The 13216-nt window shown below is 49.5% G+C and overlaps 1 protein-coding gene across 1 annotated transcript in view; it reads left to right on the plus strand.

Moving 5' to 3' along the window:
* Positions 1–10814, plus strand: part of ARK2C (arkadia (RNF111) C-terminal like ring finger ubiquitin ligase 2C) — a 111082-nt gene extending 100268 nt beyond the window's left edge. The window contains exons 4-8 of the mRNA XM_047764186.1: positions 3907–4036; positions 7152–7256; positions 7727–7822; positions 9397–9503; positions 10004–10814. Coding sequence (XP_047620142.1) covers positions 3907–4036; positions 7152–7256; positions 7727–7822; positions 9397–9503; positions 10004–10121 — 556 coding nt within the window. The 3' untranslated portion in view covers positions 10122–10814. The remainder of the gene's footprint in view (positions 1–3906; positions 4037–7151; positions 7257–7726; positions 7823–9396; positions 9504–10003) is intronic.
* The last annotated feature ends 2402 nt before the right edge of the window (positions 10815–13216 follow it).

Here is a 13216-nt window from a genome sequence, read left to right on the forward strand (position 1 = left end):
GCAAAAAACAAAACTGAGGCTTGAGAGCCCCAGCAGGAGACGATGGGAGGCCCCTGCCCTGGGCCTGCCGGGTCCAGCCTGGGCCCTTTCTGCTTGTCCCGTCCCCACTTCCCAAGTAGGAAACCCTTTTCAGAGGAGGAGGCAACAATTTCTCCTCCCTTGTAAGGAGCTCTGTTCCAGCAAGTGCCAGCCTCGTGGTGACGAGGGGCTTTTCATAATTGTGATCGTGCCAACCATGTCCCCACTCAGTTCTTTTCCAGGGAGGTCTCTTCTGCCAGGATGTGCAGTCTGGAAATTAGATGACAGGAAATGCCTTCTAGGAGGGGCTACTCTCATCCTCTGCAAGGATACCCCCTTTTCCCTTTTTTTTTTTTTTTTTTTTTTTAGGGCAGCACCTGCAGCATACGGAAGTTCTCAGGCTAGAGGTGAAATCAGAGCTGCAGCTGCAGGCCTACACCACAGCCATGGCAATGCCAGATCATAACCCACTGAGCGAGACCAGGAATTCAACCTGTGTCCTAATGTATACTATGTCAGGTTTTAAACCTGAGACACACAACAGGAATACTCCCTCACCTTTCCTTTAGACAATCATCAGAAACCACTGAATTCTGCCCTAGTCATTCCAGAAATTGGCACACCCAAGTGCCCTTGTCCAGCCCCAGGCCCGAGGCTGCCTAGTCTTCCCCTCTTAATTTAGGAGATTCTAGCCCTACCTCAGCAGCAGCTCTCAGCGGAGCATTCTGGCTTGAGAGCGTGTGGGAGCAGCAGGCCTTGGGGGATAAATCCCCCTGACACATGTCCCCTTTTCTGACCTTGGTTCAATAACTTGACCTTGACCTTGAGCTCTTGCTCTAGTGTCTTCATCCTCATCGTGCTCCTCTGACTCAGTGCTGGCTTCACAGTTCCAACTCTGCTCCTAGTGCAGACCACAGCCTACTCTGCCACCCAGCCCTAACCTTGCCCGGACACACGGGATATGTGAGAGAGGGTGGTGGATGCAAGAGCCTCCTACCAGCCTCCCCCTGCTGGCATCTCGGCAAGAGCAAAGGATCCTTGTTTAGGGATCATGGGTTTGGGAAGAGATTTTTCAATGAGATGATAAAAGGAGGTCCCAGAGCCCACCCAGGCCCAGCGCAGACAGATCACCCCTCTCATCTGAGGACTGAGGTTGCTTTGCCTCTCAGTTAGCAGTCCTGGAATTAGAGCAACTCTGTTCCTAGTTCCTTGGGGCTTTGCTTTTGGTAGAATTGCCTGGACATCCCTCTAATGCTTTTTTATCCTTTCATTGTTTAAGGTTTTATTGAAATACAGTTGATTTACAAGGTTATGAAAATTTCTCCTGTACAACAATGTGATTCAGTTACACATGTACACACATTCATTCTTTTGCAGATTCTTTTCCCACATAGATCATAACAAAATATCGGGTAGAGTTCTCCATACTATACAGCAAGTCCCTGTTGGCCAATCATCCACTATACCTCAGTGTGCTTATGTCAGTTCCAACCCCCAGTCCATTCCTCCCCCCTCCCCAACCTGTCCCCTTCATTAACCATAAGTATTTCAAAGTCTGTGAGTCTGTTATGCGAATAAGTTCATTTGTATCCTTCTTTTTTTTTAGATTCCACATATAATTGATATCATATGATGTTTGTCTTTCACTGCCTAACTTCACTTAGTATGATAATCTCTAGGTCCATCTGTGTTGCTGCAAATGGCATGATTTAATTCTTTTTTATGGCTGAATAATATTCCATTGTATATATGTACCACATCTTCTGTATCCAATCCTCTGGTGAGGGACATTTAGGTTGCTTCCCTGTCTTCGCTATTGTGAATAGTGCTGCCGTGAACATTGGTGTGCGTGCATCTTTTTAAATTATGATTTTCTCCAAAGAGATGTCCAAGAGTGGGATTGCTAGATCACATGGTAGATCTCCATTTCGTCTTTTGAGGAACCTCCAAACTGTTCTCCATAGTGGTTGTACCAGTGTATATTCCCACCAACAGGGTAAGAGGGTTCCCTTTTCTTCACACCCTCTCCAGCATGTATTATTTGTAGACTTTTTGATGATGGCCATTCTGGCTGGTCTCTCTGCTGCTTTCAGTCTGCTGGGTTCCCTGGAACTGTTGGGCAAGTGCTAAGAATCAGATCCTCTACTTCATAAGGTGCCCTGTGGAACTCTTTTCTCTGAGGCAGGTCATAGGATGAGCCCAGGCAAGGGTCAGAAACCCTGGGTCCCCTAACGGGCTAGCCCAGGGCCATGGACAAGACGCCCCCTTTCAGGCCTCTACTGGGACCTGCAAAAATGAGGGCTAGACTAAGAGGATTTCTAAGTTTGCTTCCAAGTGGCTCTAAGAGTTACCTCATTTCCCACATGACAGACTCAGCAGGAGTTGTTTCAGGGATCCAGGATGGAAGCTGAAATTCCTTTAATGCTATATAAAATGTCTTTTTTTTAAATGTATTTGTTGAAGAAATCAGGCTCTTTCTCCTGTAGTTTCCCTTTATCTGGATTTTGCTGGTTATGTTCTGGAGGTGTCACCTCAGACGCCCCTGGGTTTGCGATGCTCCCGGCGCACTGGTGCTCAGATTGCAGCTTGAGCCAATTCAGCTTCAACTTTCATTTTCCGGCAAAAACACTTCACACGTGGTGCTGTGTTCTCCCAGCAGAAAGCTGGTAGTCACTCCTGTGTGAGGTTTGTAGCAATCGATGATCTTGGCCCAGATCCTTTATTTTTTTATGGGATGTGAAAAGGTCAGAACAGAACAGTCAATGATTCCTTCTTCATTTATTAGCTAGGATACTTTTATAACAAGGCAGGATAAATGTTTAGTCCTTCTTCTCCTTCTTTCTCTCCTTCCCCTGCCCCTCCTCCTTCTCTTTCCCCTCCTTCCCCCTCCTCTTCCTCCTCCTCCTCCTCCCCCCTTTTCTCCTTCCCCTCCCTCTCCTGCCCCTTCTCTTCCTCCTCCTCCTTTTTCTTCTTCTTTTGGCCAGGTCCAGGGCATGTGGGAATTCCCTGGTCCAGGATTGAACCTGTGCCACAGCAGTGACAATAGCAGATCCTGAACTGCTAGGCCACCAGGGAACTCCTTTATTAGTTTTCAAAATGAGCATCCTGGCCTAGCATCCCTAGCATCTTTCAAAGGTGATGGTTTTCTTCAGCATCATTTCATTCTCATGGATGTGAACCTATTTGATGTATTTTAAATGACTGCAGTTGTGCTAATTGCTACAAAAATGCCCAAACTCCGCCAGTGGAAGCCTTTTCAGAATGGTTCTCGAATCCTTTTCACCTGACCTTGATAATGTCCTTGCCTTCAGTTATGACTAGATGCTTAAATCTCATTTTGAACCTTTTTTCTTAGTCCTGGACATGAATGTGGCCCTTTTCCAAAGAGCCCTGCTTCCTTTTCCATCGCATTACTAAATTTTGAGGTGAAACGAGTTTTCAGTACATTTCGGAGTGGGGGTGGTTGTCCAGGAGAGCTTTCCTGTGTCCCTCTTATTTTCTCAACATGGTAAAAGCAGGGCCTCCCTTCACTTTATCTGGACTCCGTCCTTCCTGTGCTCTGTGCCCATGCCTGGCTTACTGGATTCTTCTTTCAGCATCTCTCTCCAGAATGGGCTCGGTCTTGGAAGGGAGCATTGGAGCACTCATCTCAAGTAGTCTGAGACGTGGACTGGTAGAGTTATTTCTGCTCCCTCTCGCAGAATTCTTCCTTTCCTGAGTCTCACTTTCCTTGGCCATAAAGACAGGGGAAGGGCTAGGGAGATGGAGTCCCTAGGTGCTCTGGCAGTGTGACTGATTCTACTTGATGGTCTTGATGTCTGAGGTCCCCTCTGTGACCTGATGGCTGAATCACCCTTCCTGTGCTTCACTGTGGCCATGTCCCCACAGGGATCTCAGTGTGGACGCCGGCTTGAGTCCCACTCAGTTCCAGGTGCGGCCCATCCCTCAGCACTATCAGCATTACCTAGCGACTCCTCGAATGCACCACTTTCCCCGAAATTCCTCCTCCACGCAGATGGTGAGTGAGTGGCTCTGCCTGAAACTGACTCCCTTGCTGCCTGTTGGTGCCAAGGGTGGGCTAAGGCCTGTGGCTCCCCTGTGCCTTGTCCTCCTGTACCCTGTCCCCCGTGCCCTGCCCTCCTGTGTCCTGCCCCCCTGTGCCCTATCTCCCTGTGTCCTTCCCACTGGGCCCTGCTCCCCTGTGCCCTGTTCCCCTGTGTCCAGTCCGCTTGTGCCCTGTCCTCCTGTGCCCTGTCTCCCTGTGCCCTGCCCCCTGTGTTCTGTCCCCCTATGTCCTCTCCTCCTATGCCCTGCCCCCCTGTGCCCTGCTCCCTGTGTCCTGTCCCCCTGTGTCCTGTCCTCCTGTGCCCAGTCCCTTATGGCCTATTCCCCTATGCTCTGTCTCCTGTGTCCTGCTCCCAAGCAAGTCAATTGCCACCCTCCCCTCCTAGCTCCTATTCCAATCAGACTTGAAGGGGAGAGAAAGGAAAGCTGCTGGCCTAGAAGCCAGTGCTCCTGAAAGGGGTGGGCAGGGGGCTGGGGGAGGCAAAAGGGGCTGCATGCCCAGCTGTGGCTGGGGGGGAAGGTTCAGGGCTAAGAGCAGGCAGGGTAGTCTCATTTAGTTAATTTCTTGGGTCAGTTCCTTCCTGGGTTTCAGTTTTACTTATCTGTGAAGTGGGATGAAGATGTGTGGTGTGGGGGACACAAGAGACCCCAGAGGTGGCCACTGGGCTGGCCTGCTAATTCAGTGCTGCTTTGTACAGAGGATGGGCTTTCAGGGCAAGGGGACCTCGAGGATCAGGTTGGGGCTTGGGGCCTTAGCATTCTTGGCATTGGTGAGCAGTGTGGAATGAAGCTGAGGATGTTCCACTAAAGCAGCAAAGACTGATTGAAATTCTTATTTCCAGGCGGCTTCTTCATGCTGCTGCCCTAGGGCACAATTCCACCCTCCCAGCCTTGCCTCTGCCCTTTAACTATGCAGCACCTCAGTCTCCTCGTTTGTGACATGGGAGGCTTGGATGTGTAATATCAGGTCTGAAGTTTTTTTTTTTTTTTTTTTTTTTTTTTTTTTTTTTTTTTTTTTTTTAGGGCCACACCTACAGCACATGGAATTTTCCAGGCTAGGGGTTGAATCGGAGCTGTAGCTGCCAGCCTACACCACAGCCACAGCAATGCCAAATTTGAGCCTTGTCTGTGACTGTACCACAGCTCATGGCAATACCGGATCCTTAACCCACTGATGGAGGCCAGGAATTGAACCTGTGTCCTCATGGATACTAGTCAGCTTCGTTACCACTGAGCCACGATGGGAACTCCCTCAAGTCTGAAGTTCTAATGTTTGCCGTTATGATGCACTGTCTCCTGAGAATAAAAGCTAGCAGTTATTAAGCACTTGCTCCATACCAGGCACTGTTCTAAGCACTTTACATGAATTATCCTGCTCGTAAAAACCCCATGATAGGTTGTGCTGTGATTTTTTGTTTTTAATTTTATGGCTACTCCCACAGTGTATAGAAGTTTCTGGGCCAGGAATTGCATCTGAGCCACAACTGCTGTCTTCACCAGATCCTTTAACCCACTGCGCTGGGCTAAGGGTTGAACCTACACCTCTGCAGCGACCCAAGTCACTGGAGTCAGACTCTTTTTTTTTTTTTCTTTTCTTTTTTAGGGCTACACCCGCAACATATGAAAGTTCCCAGGTGAGGGGTCTAATCAGAGCTGCAGCTGCCCATCTACACCACAGCCACAGCAATGCCAGGTCCGAGCTGTGTCTGCATCTGCGACCTACACCACAGCTCATGGCCATGCTGGATCCTTTAACCCAATGAGCCAGGCCAGGGATCGAACCAGCATCCTCACGGATACTAGTCAGATTCTTAACCCTCTGAGCCACAACAGGAACTCCTGTAGTCAGATTCTTAACCCACTTCACTGTGGTGAGAACTCCCCCATGATAGGCTTTACGCCTATTTAACAGAGAGTCATACAGAGGTTCACTAACTGGCCCAGGATCATGCAGGAGTAACTGAGGGGCTGTGATTCACAGCCAGAGTCAGGTTGAGGTGAGTGAGGCAGGGCTGTGCAAAGATAGGAATAGATCTTGTTTTGATTTAAAATTTTGATATTTTTATTCATTATGAATTTTTGGCATTAATTTTGATTTTTAAAAAATAGCATTAAAATATCTTTTATTTTGTGTATTGAGTCATTTGGTGGCTCCTTAAATTTTGTGCCCCCACTTGCCCCACCCTATCTGGGCAGCACAGAGCAGAGGGGAAGGAAATGAACTTTGCCATCCAACTGCCTGGCTTTGAAACCGTGGTCCTGCCACTTACTTAATCTGTTTGGGTCTCATTTACCCTATCAGTAAAATGGGGCTAGTATTTGCACCCACATTATAGATCAGTTGAGATAATTAAATTAAGGGCATAGAACAGTGCCTGCCATGAAATAAATGCCCATCCAGGCTAGCTGTTTCTTTACTGATTTGCTATTCTTTCTGGGCTGGTTTGGTACAGGTTTGGTTCTTTTTTTTTTTTTTTTTGGCTTCACACTTGGCACATGGAAATTCCCAGGCCAGAGATCGAATCTGAGCTGCAACCTACACCACAGGTGCAGCAAAGCCAGATCCTTAACCCACTGCACCAGGCTGGAGGTCAAACTTGTGTCTCCAAAGTGACCTGAGCTGCAGTAGGATTCTTTTTTTTTTTTTTTGGCCTTTTTAGGGCCACACCTATAGCATACAGCATATGGAGGTTCTCAGGCTAGGGGTCAAATCAGAGCCAGAGCTGCCTGCCTACCCCACAGCCACAGCAATGCCGGATCCCAGCTGCATCTGTGACCTATGCCATAGTTTGGGGCAACGCAGGATCCTGAACCCACTGACTGAGGTCAAGGAGCGAACCTGCGTCCTCAAGGATACTAGTTGGGTTCTTAACCCACTCCGCCACAGTGGGAGCTCCAGTCTTGGTTCTTGATGAGGACAGGGACACAGGAGGAAGAAAGACAGTCCCTCCAACCCCCCACAGCCCGAAGCAACTCAGGGGTGAGCTAATTGGTGGTTATAGGAGGAAGAGTCAGAAGCTGGGCTCCTGGAGCCTGGAAACCTGTCTGAGGTGTTTTCTTTCCAACAGGTCGTCCATGAAATCCGAAACTACCCTTACCCTCAGCTTCACTTCCTTGCTCTCCAGGGACTGAACCCCAGCAGACACACGTCCGCTGTGCGGGAGAGCTATGAGGTACGTCCTGCCACCGTCTGGCTCCTGTCCGGCGAAGAGGGCGTGGGTGGTGGTGGGAGCCTAAGGGTTGAGAGTGAGAGAGAGGGAGAGAGAGTGGAGATAGGCGGATCTTTCAGCTTTTCTGATGCTTCCTGCTGACGTCACTCAGTGCCCTTCCTGTGCATGTATGTGCGTGTTTGAACATGATGAGTGCGCACATCCACATCCCCCCCCCTTTTTTTTGTCTTTTTAGGCTTGCACCTGATGCATATGGAAGTTCCCAGGCCAGGTTGAATCAGAGTGACACTGGCCTACACCACAGCCACAGCAATGTGGATCCCAGCTGCGTCTGTGACCTACACCACAGCTCAAGGCCATGCCAGATCCTTAACACACTGAGTGAGGCCAGGGATGGAACCTGCATCCTCATGGATCCTAGTCGGATTTGTTACTGCTGATCCACAATGGGAACTCTTGTTTTCCCTTTGCAGGAGCTGCTGCAGCTTGAGGACAGGTTGGGAAATGTGACTCGGGGAGCTGTACAGAACACCATTGAAAGGTTCACCTTCCCCCACAAGTACAAGAAGGTGAGTCGCCGGGCAGGTCATCCTATGTGGTTGTGGGGTGGATGGTCCTGTTGATCTAAGCCTGGTTTTCCACAGAGGGTACAGTCTAAAATCTAGAAACACTTGCTCTAGTTAGATGCTCTGAGGCTCTGCTACCTTCCCAGGGTCTTCTCCCTTGTCTCTGCCAGGTGTTGACCAGGAGAGAAGATGGGAATGCCCTCTGTACAGGAGGGGAGCCGGGTATGTGTGTGTGTGTGTGCATGCATGTGGACTTGTGCGTAGGTGCACTGGTGGGTATACAGGTGGATGAATGCTTGGATCTGAATGCAGAGGGCAAAGGGAACACCCGCACTGCAGGCTGAGCTCTGCCTCTGAAAAACTTCCAAGTACCATCTTACACATGGACAAATGGGCAACTAAGACTTCAGAGTGTAGTTTCCAGTCCTCAGTAAATGTCAAATTCATCAGGGGTTCTTTGAAAGCCACAGATTCACACCCTCTACCCTAAGCCTGTGGAGGTAGACTCTCCAGGGTTATTGCTCAGGAATCTGGAATAGGATTAGCGCCCAGGTGTTGGAGTTAACATTTTTTAAAACTCAAATAAATAAAAAATTGGGGAGTAACTGAGATGTCTTTGAATAAGTAAATGGATAAACTGTGGTCCATCCATACAATGGAATATTATTCCATGATACAAAAAGTAAGCTATTAAGTCATGAAAAGATGTGATGCAGAAAATATGTACTAAATGCATATCACTAAGTGAAAGAAGCCAGCTTGAAAAGGCTGCATTCTGTATGCTTGCAAATATATGGTATTCTAGAAAAGATAAGAGTAGACTGTAAAAAGATCCTTTGTGGCCAGGGGCTTTGGGGGAGGGGTAGTTTTTAAATTAAATAAAGTCAAATTAATAACTTAGGACTTACATTATCTATATATTGGCTATTTTAAATGATAAAATCTGAGCAAAAGAGGTATGAAGTCCCATTTTGAATAAAGACATGAAACAGAACAGAAGCAAAACTTAAAAAAACACTGTAAATTAAAGCCATAAATACTAAATAAGATAACCATCAAATGAGTCATACTAATTACAGTATTTTAAAATCGCATTTACTACTATCAGCTTCTACTAATATGTTATGATAAATATGTGTATATGTATATAATATTATATATTTTTTTATATATGTATAATATATATAATAGAAATTTCCCTCATGGTTCCTAGTCAGGTTCATTAACCACTGAGCCACGCCGGGAACTCCATGGGTACCTAAGTCCTTTCTAAACTCTACACACCTAGAACAGTATAAAGCGAATGCCTGGGACATGGATTGCCCAGAGCAACAAAAATAAAGTGCACTTGGCTTCTTCCTCACTTGGTTTTAGCCCTCCGCATCCTGCAGCAAGCGGCGGGGGGGGGGGGGGGGGGGGGGGAGTGGGGGGGAGGCAGGAAGTAGGGTCTGGGAAGTGCACACAATTCTGGGTGTTGCTTAAGAACTTTGAAAGTGACTGACTCAGAGGGAAAGGAGAGGCTGTGGATGAAAGACTATGGCCACCACAGAACAAATGCTCCTGTCTGCCTCTCACAGCGAAGACCCCAGGATGGCAAGGGCAAGAAGGAGGAGGGGGAGGAGTCAGACACGGACGAGAAATGCACAATCTGTCTGTCTCTGCTGGAAGATGGAGAAGATGTGAGGTAGGAGCTCCCCTTTTGAGTCCCTTCGCCTTCCTTTGTGGGGATTGGTGATCCGTCCTGCGCCGTGAGTCTCTTGTGCTTCCTTGTGTCCCTGTGTGAGGGAGGGTGCCAGGGATGCACTGTGTGCTTGGTTGTCCTTTAGGATGGTGGGGTGTGGAATATTCTAGATGTGTGGTGCCCAAGGTGTAGACTCCTGGACACAAAGCTTAAGACAACAGGGTGCTGTTTGGCCTGAATGGATCTAAGACAGAGTCCTGGCTTCACTTCAGGCTGATCTGGAGGATCAGGAGGTGGGCACCTGGGGGCTATCCCTCTGGTCATGAATTCCCATCCCAGCTACAGCCTCGCTCTATGGCAGGGCCCCCAAGACCCCTCTCTGGCCAGTCCCCCAGTGGTCCTGGGTATGAGTCTCCCAGTGCCCCGAGTAGCCAGTGTCTGTCAGCTCCAGGCATGGCCCGGGGCCCCCTTCCCCTTGACCTGGATTCTCCCTTCTCTTCCAGGCGCCTACCCTGTATGCATCTCTTTCACCAACTCTGTGTGGACCAGTGGCTCGCCATGAGCAAGAAATGCCCCATCTGCCGAGTGGACATTGAGACACAACTGGGAGCCGACAGCTGAGGGAGGAATTAGCCCAGTGGACGCCCCATTTTCCTTCACCAGGTCCCCTCACGGCCATAGCCCTTGCAGCCAAACTTTGCCTTCTGAGCCATTTGATGTAGAGGAAAAGCCTGCAAGCACATTTTGTGGAAAGAGGAGCTGGTGGTAATCGGGTTGGAGGAGAGGTGGGGGTGGGGGAGGGCCCACCCATCCAGAGTGGTGACCACCCCGCCTGCTGTGCGGGAGGGAGGAGCTGGCGCCCGGAGCAGGGAGGGAGGGGGGGCCCATGCTGCTGAGACTCTCCACGTGATCCTGCAGGTCTAGCTGATAGCCCGGCCCCTCAATCCTGTCCTTTGAAGGATTGTATATATACCTCTCGACCACGTAGAAACCATGTAGGGGTCTCTAGCTATTTCTGTGGATGGCAGCCAGAGCATGTTAGCTTCAGAAAAATGTCGTGTGTGGTGCTCTAGTCATCTGTGGTGGACATGTCGCTATTACCGAATCCGCACCAAATATTTCTCATTGAGTTTCTTGTTTTGGTGCCTGACCGAACCAACCAACGACAGCCCAAATCTCCCCGTCTTTATGAGAGAAAAAGAAAAAGGACTCAAAGGTGAAAAAAAAAAAAAAGCCAAATCCTGTTTAAGGTGAAAAAGAATTTTTTTTTTCACCCCAGGTTGAGAGGCGGGAGGGGGGGGTCTCGTTTTTTTTCTTCTTTCTTTTTTTTTTGGTTTTTGTTGTTTTTTTTTTTCTTGGCTTTTGTTTTGCTCATGTTTACAGTGCACGGAGCGTGGAAGGGGGCATCTGAGAAAAGGGGGCGGAAGGGGGCTTAGATGGGCCTCTGAGGGGTTCAGCCTGGGTTGGGAAGGCAGCATTTGAGTAGGTGAAGGGTAGAATTTGTCTTGAAGAGGGGCTCCCCAGTTCCAGAGCCCATCTCCTTAGCTCCAGCCATCCTCCCTCCCCTGGTTCCACACTGAACCAGAAGGGCTCAGCCTTGGGCTTAGCCTTGCTTCAGTTCCTTGGAGCCAGGACAGCCCTGCTCATGCCAGCTTCTTCCTTTCGGCTGTGCTCATACCCTGTTACAGAGAGGCAATCTGGCCACTGCCTCCCTAATGCAAAAAATTACCCAGATGCTAACGATAAAGTAACATAGGTGATGGCCACTCGGTCTTGGCCAAAGTGCTCTCAGCTAGCATGCACAGGCTGAGGCTAAACACTTTGAGGAGGACCTTGAGCTCCCTTTGGGATGTCTCAAGCCCTGATGGAGTCCCTCAGAGATAGCCCTAGCCCTGAGACCAGCTTGGCTGGGTGGGGAAGGCTTTGTGTTCCTAGCGTCGAGCTCTCTCTCTGACGCTTTGATAACCTTGGTCGAGTCCTTTTCTTTCTCTGTGCCTCAGTGTCCTTCTCACGGTGGGGAGAAACAACAGCCCATCCCCACTTCCACTTCCTCTACCTCACCTAGACCTTGTGAGGATTAAAACACTATCTGCCGGACACATTCTGTGGTCTCTCCTGGGAACCTCCTTGAGGGGTTGGGGGTGGTGGAAGACGAAACTTACAAGTTCTAAGGGACACCATAGAGCCTGTCTTTTCTGAACCACCCCACGATTTCTCTGCACCTCAAAATGGAGCAGAGAGATGGGAGAACAGCAGAATGGAGACGTGAAAGTCCACCGAATTCCAACCCCAACCCAACTCTCTTTGTCCATTTGTGGAAGACACCAGCTCAGCTGGAATTCTGCTCTCTTCCTTTGCCCCTCCTGCTTGCTCCTCCTCCCTCATTTGCACGGCCCTCAAAGCCTCCCCTGCCCCAGTCTCAATGCCCTTATGTCAATAAGAGAAAACTAAGGGGGACAGGATACTTAGCACATATAGGGAAAGATTCCGCCAGGTTAAGAAAATTTGTGTCTGCATTGCTGCTACAAAGGGGAAAACCAGAACCAATGGGTAAAAATGATCAGGAGGCAGATTTTGGTTTGAGGTAGAACCTTCCAGCCCACGCGTAGCTATCAGGTGGAGGGGTGGCTGCTCAGGACACCTGCAGGCAGAGGGTGGGGGTCACAGCTTCTGGTAGGAAGGTTTCTCAATGATCTTACTCAGGCCAAGGCCATCTTTACTGAATGCCAGTGCAGGTGCTGGCAGAGACAACAGCAAGAAAGACAGTATTCCTGGCCTCCAGGAGCTTACAGGGTAGTTAGGGAGCCAGGGCAATAGTGCCAACGGGGTGGCGAGTCTGATTCAAGGTTAACAGCAATGAGCACTATACTGTCCATTAAGTGATTCCAGTGTGTAAACAACATCTCCAGGGCTGATGGCTGGAGATCCCATGAGTGGGAAAATACTCATAAGGATTTCAAAGAGAGCTAATTACCAGTAGTCCAAGGAAGCTGGGAACCCTCCCCACCTGGCTTTGACCCAGAGGGAGGCAGGGTGGTCTAGGGAAGCCAGGTCCCTGATAGGTCTCAGTCCTTTGTTCGCTCCCTGGCTGGTTTCAAAGGCCAGCAGGTGGGGGATCAGTGGGGAGGCCAGAGGGATTGAAGCTAGCGTCTGAGTTCTGTTGTCCTTCTCATCTTGGCTCTTCACTGACAAAGTGGCAAAGCTAGGACCTCCCTCCTTCTCTCTGGGCCTCGGTTTCCTCAGCTGCACACAAGGAGTTGGACTGGACACTTGTTAAACTTCCTTCCAACACTCACATTCTCTGATCCTCCCTAACGTCAACACATTTTTCAAGTCAGGAGAGCCACATGCCCACAGAACTGTTGACAAAGACTTGCCTGTGGGCACCAACATCTCCATCATAGGCTGAGTGGGAGGGCTCCCCTCCCCCAGTTCACTGCAGGCTCCCTGAGTGCCCCAGGCTAACATCAGGCAGTGACGGGGGTGGGGTTACCCAGAGGGGAGAGATCTACTGACTTTTGGGATAGATCCTGGAGCCTCCCCGCCATTTCTCTGGGGGCCGTCCTACCTTGCAGGTGGGCACCTCCCAGTCCTGGGCTTCCTCTGCCTGCAGTCAGGCCTGATGAGAAGAGAGGAGTGGGGTCTTTACTTCTCCTCCCTCGAAGCCCCCTCCTGGCATCTTCCTGGAGACTGGGAAGCATGGAGAAGAAGCAGGC

This window comes from Phacochoerus africanus, chromosome 2 (assembly GCF_016906955.1).
Source record: "Phacochoerus africanus isolate WHEZ1 chromosome 2, ROS_Pafr_v1, whole genome shotgun sequence".
Lineage (NCBI taxonomy): Eukaryota > Metazoa > Chordata > Mammalia > Artiodactyla > Suidae > Phacochoerus > Phacochoerus africanus.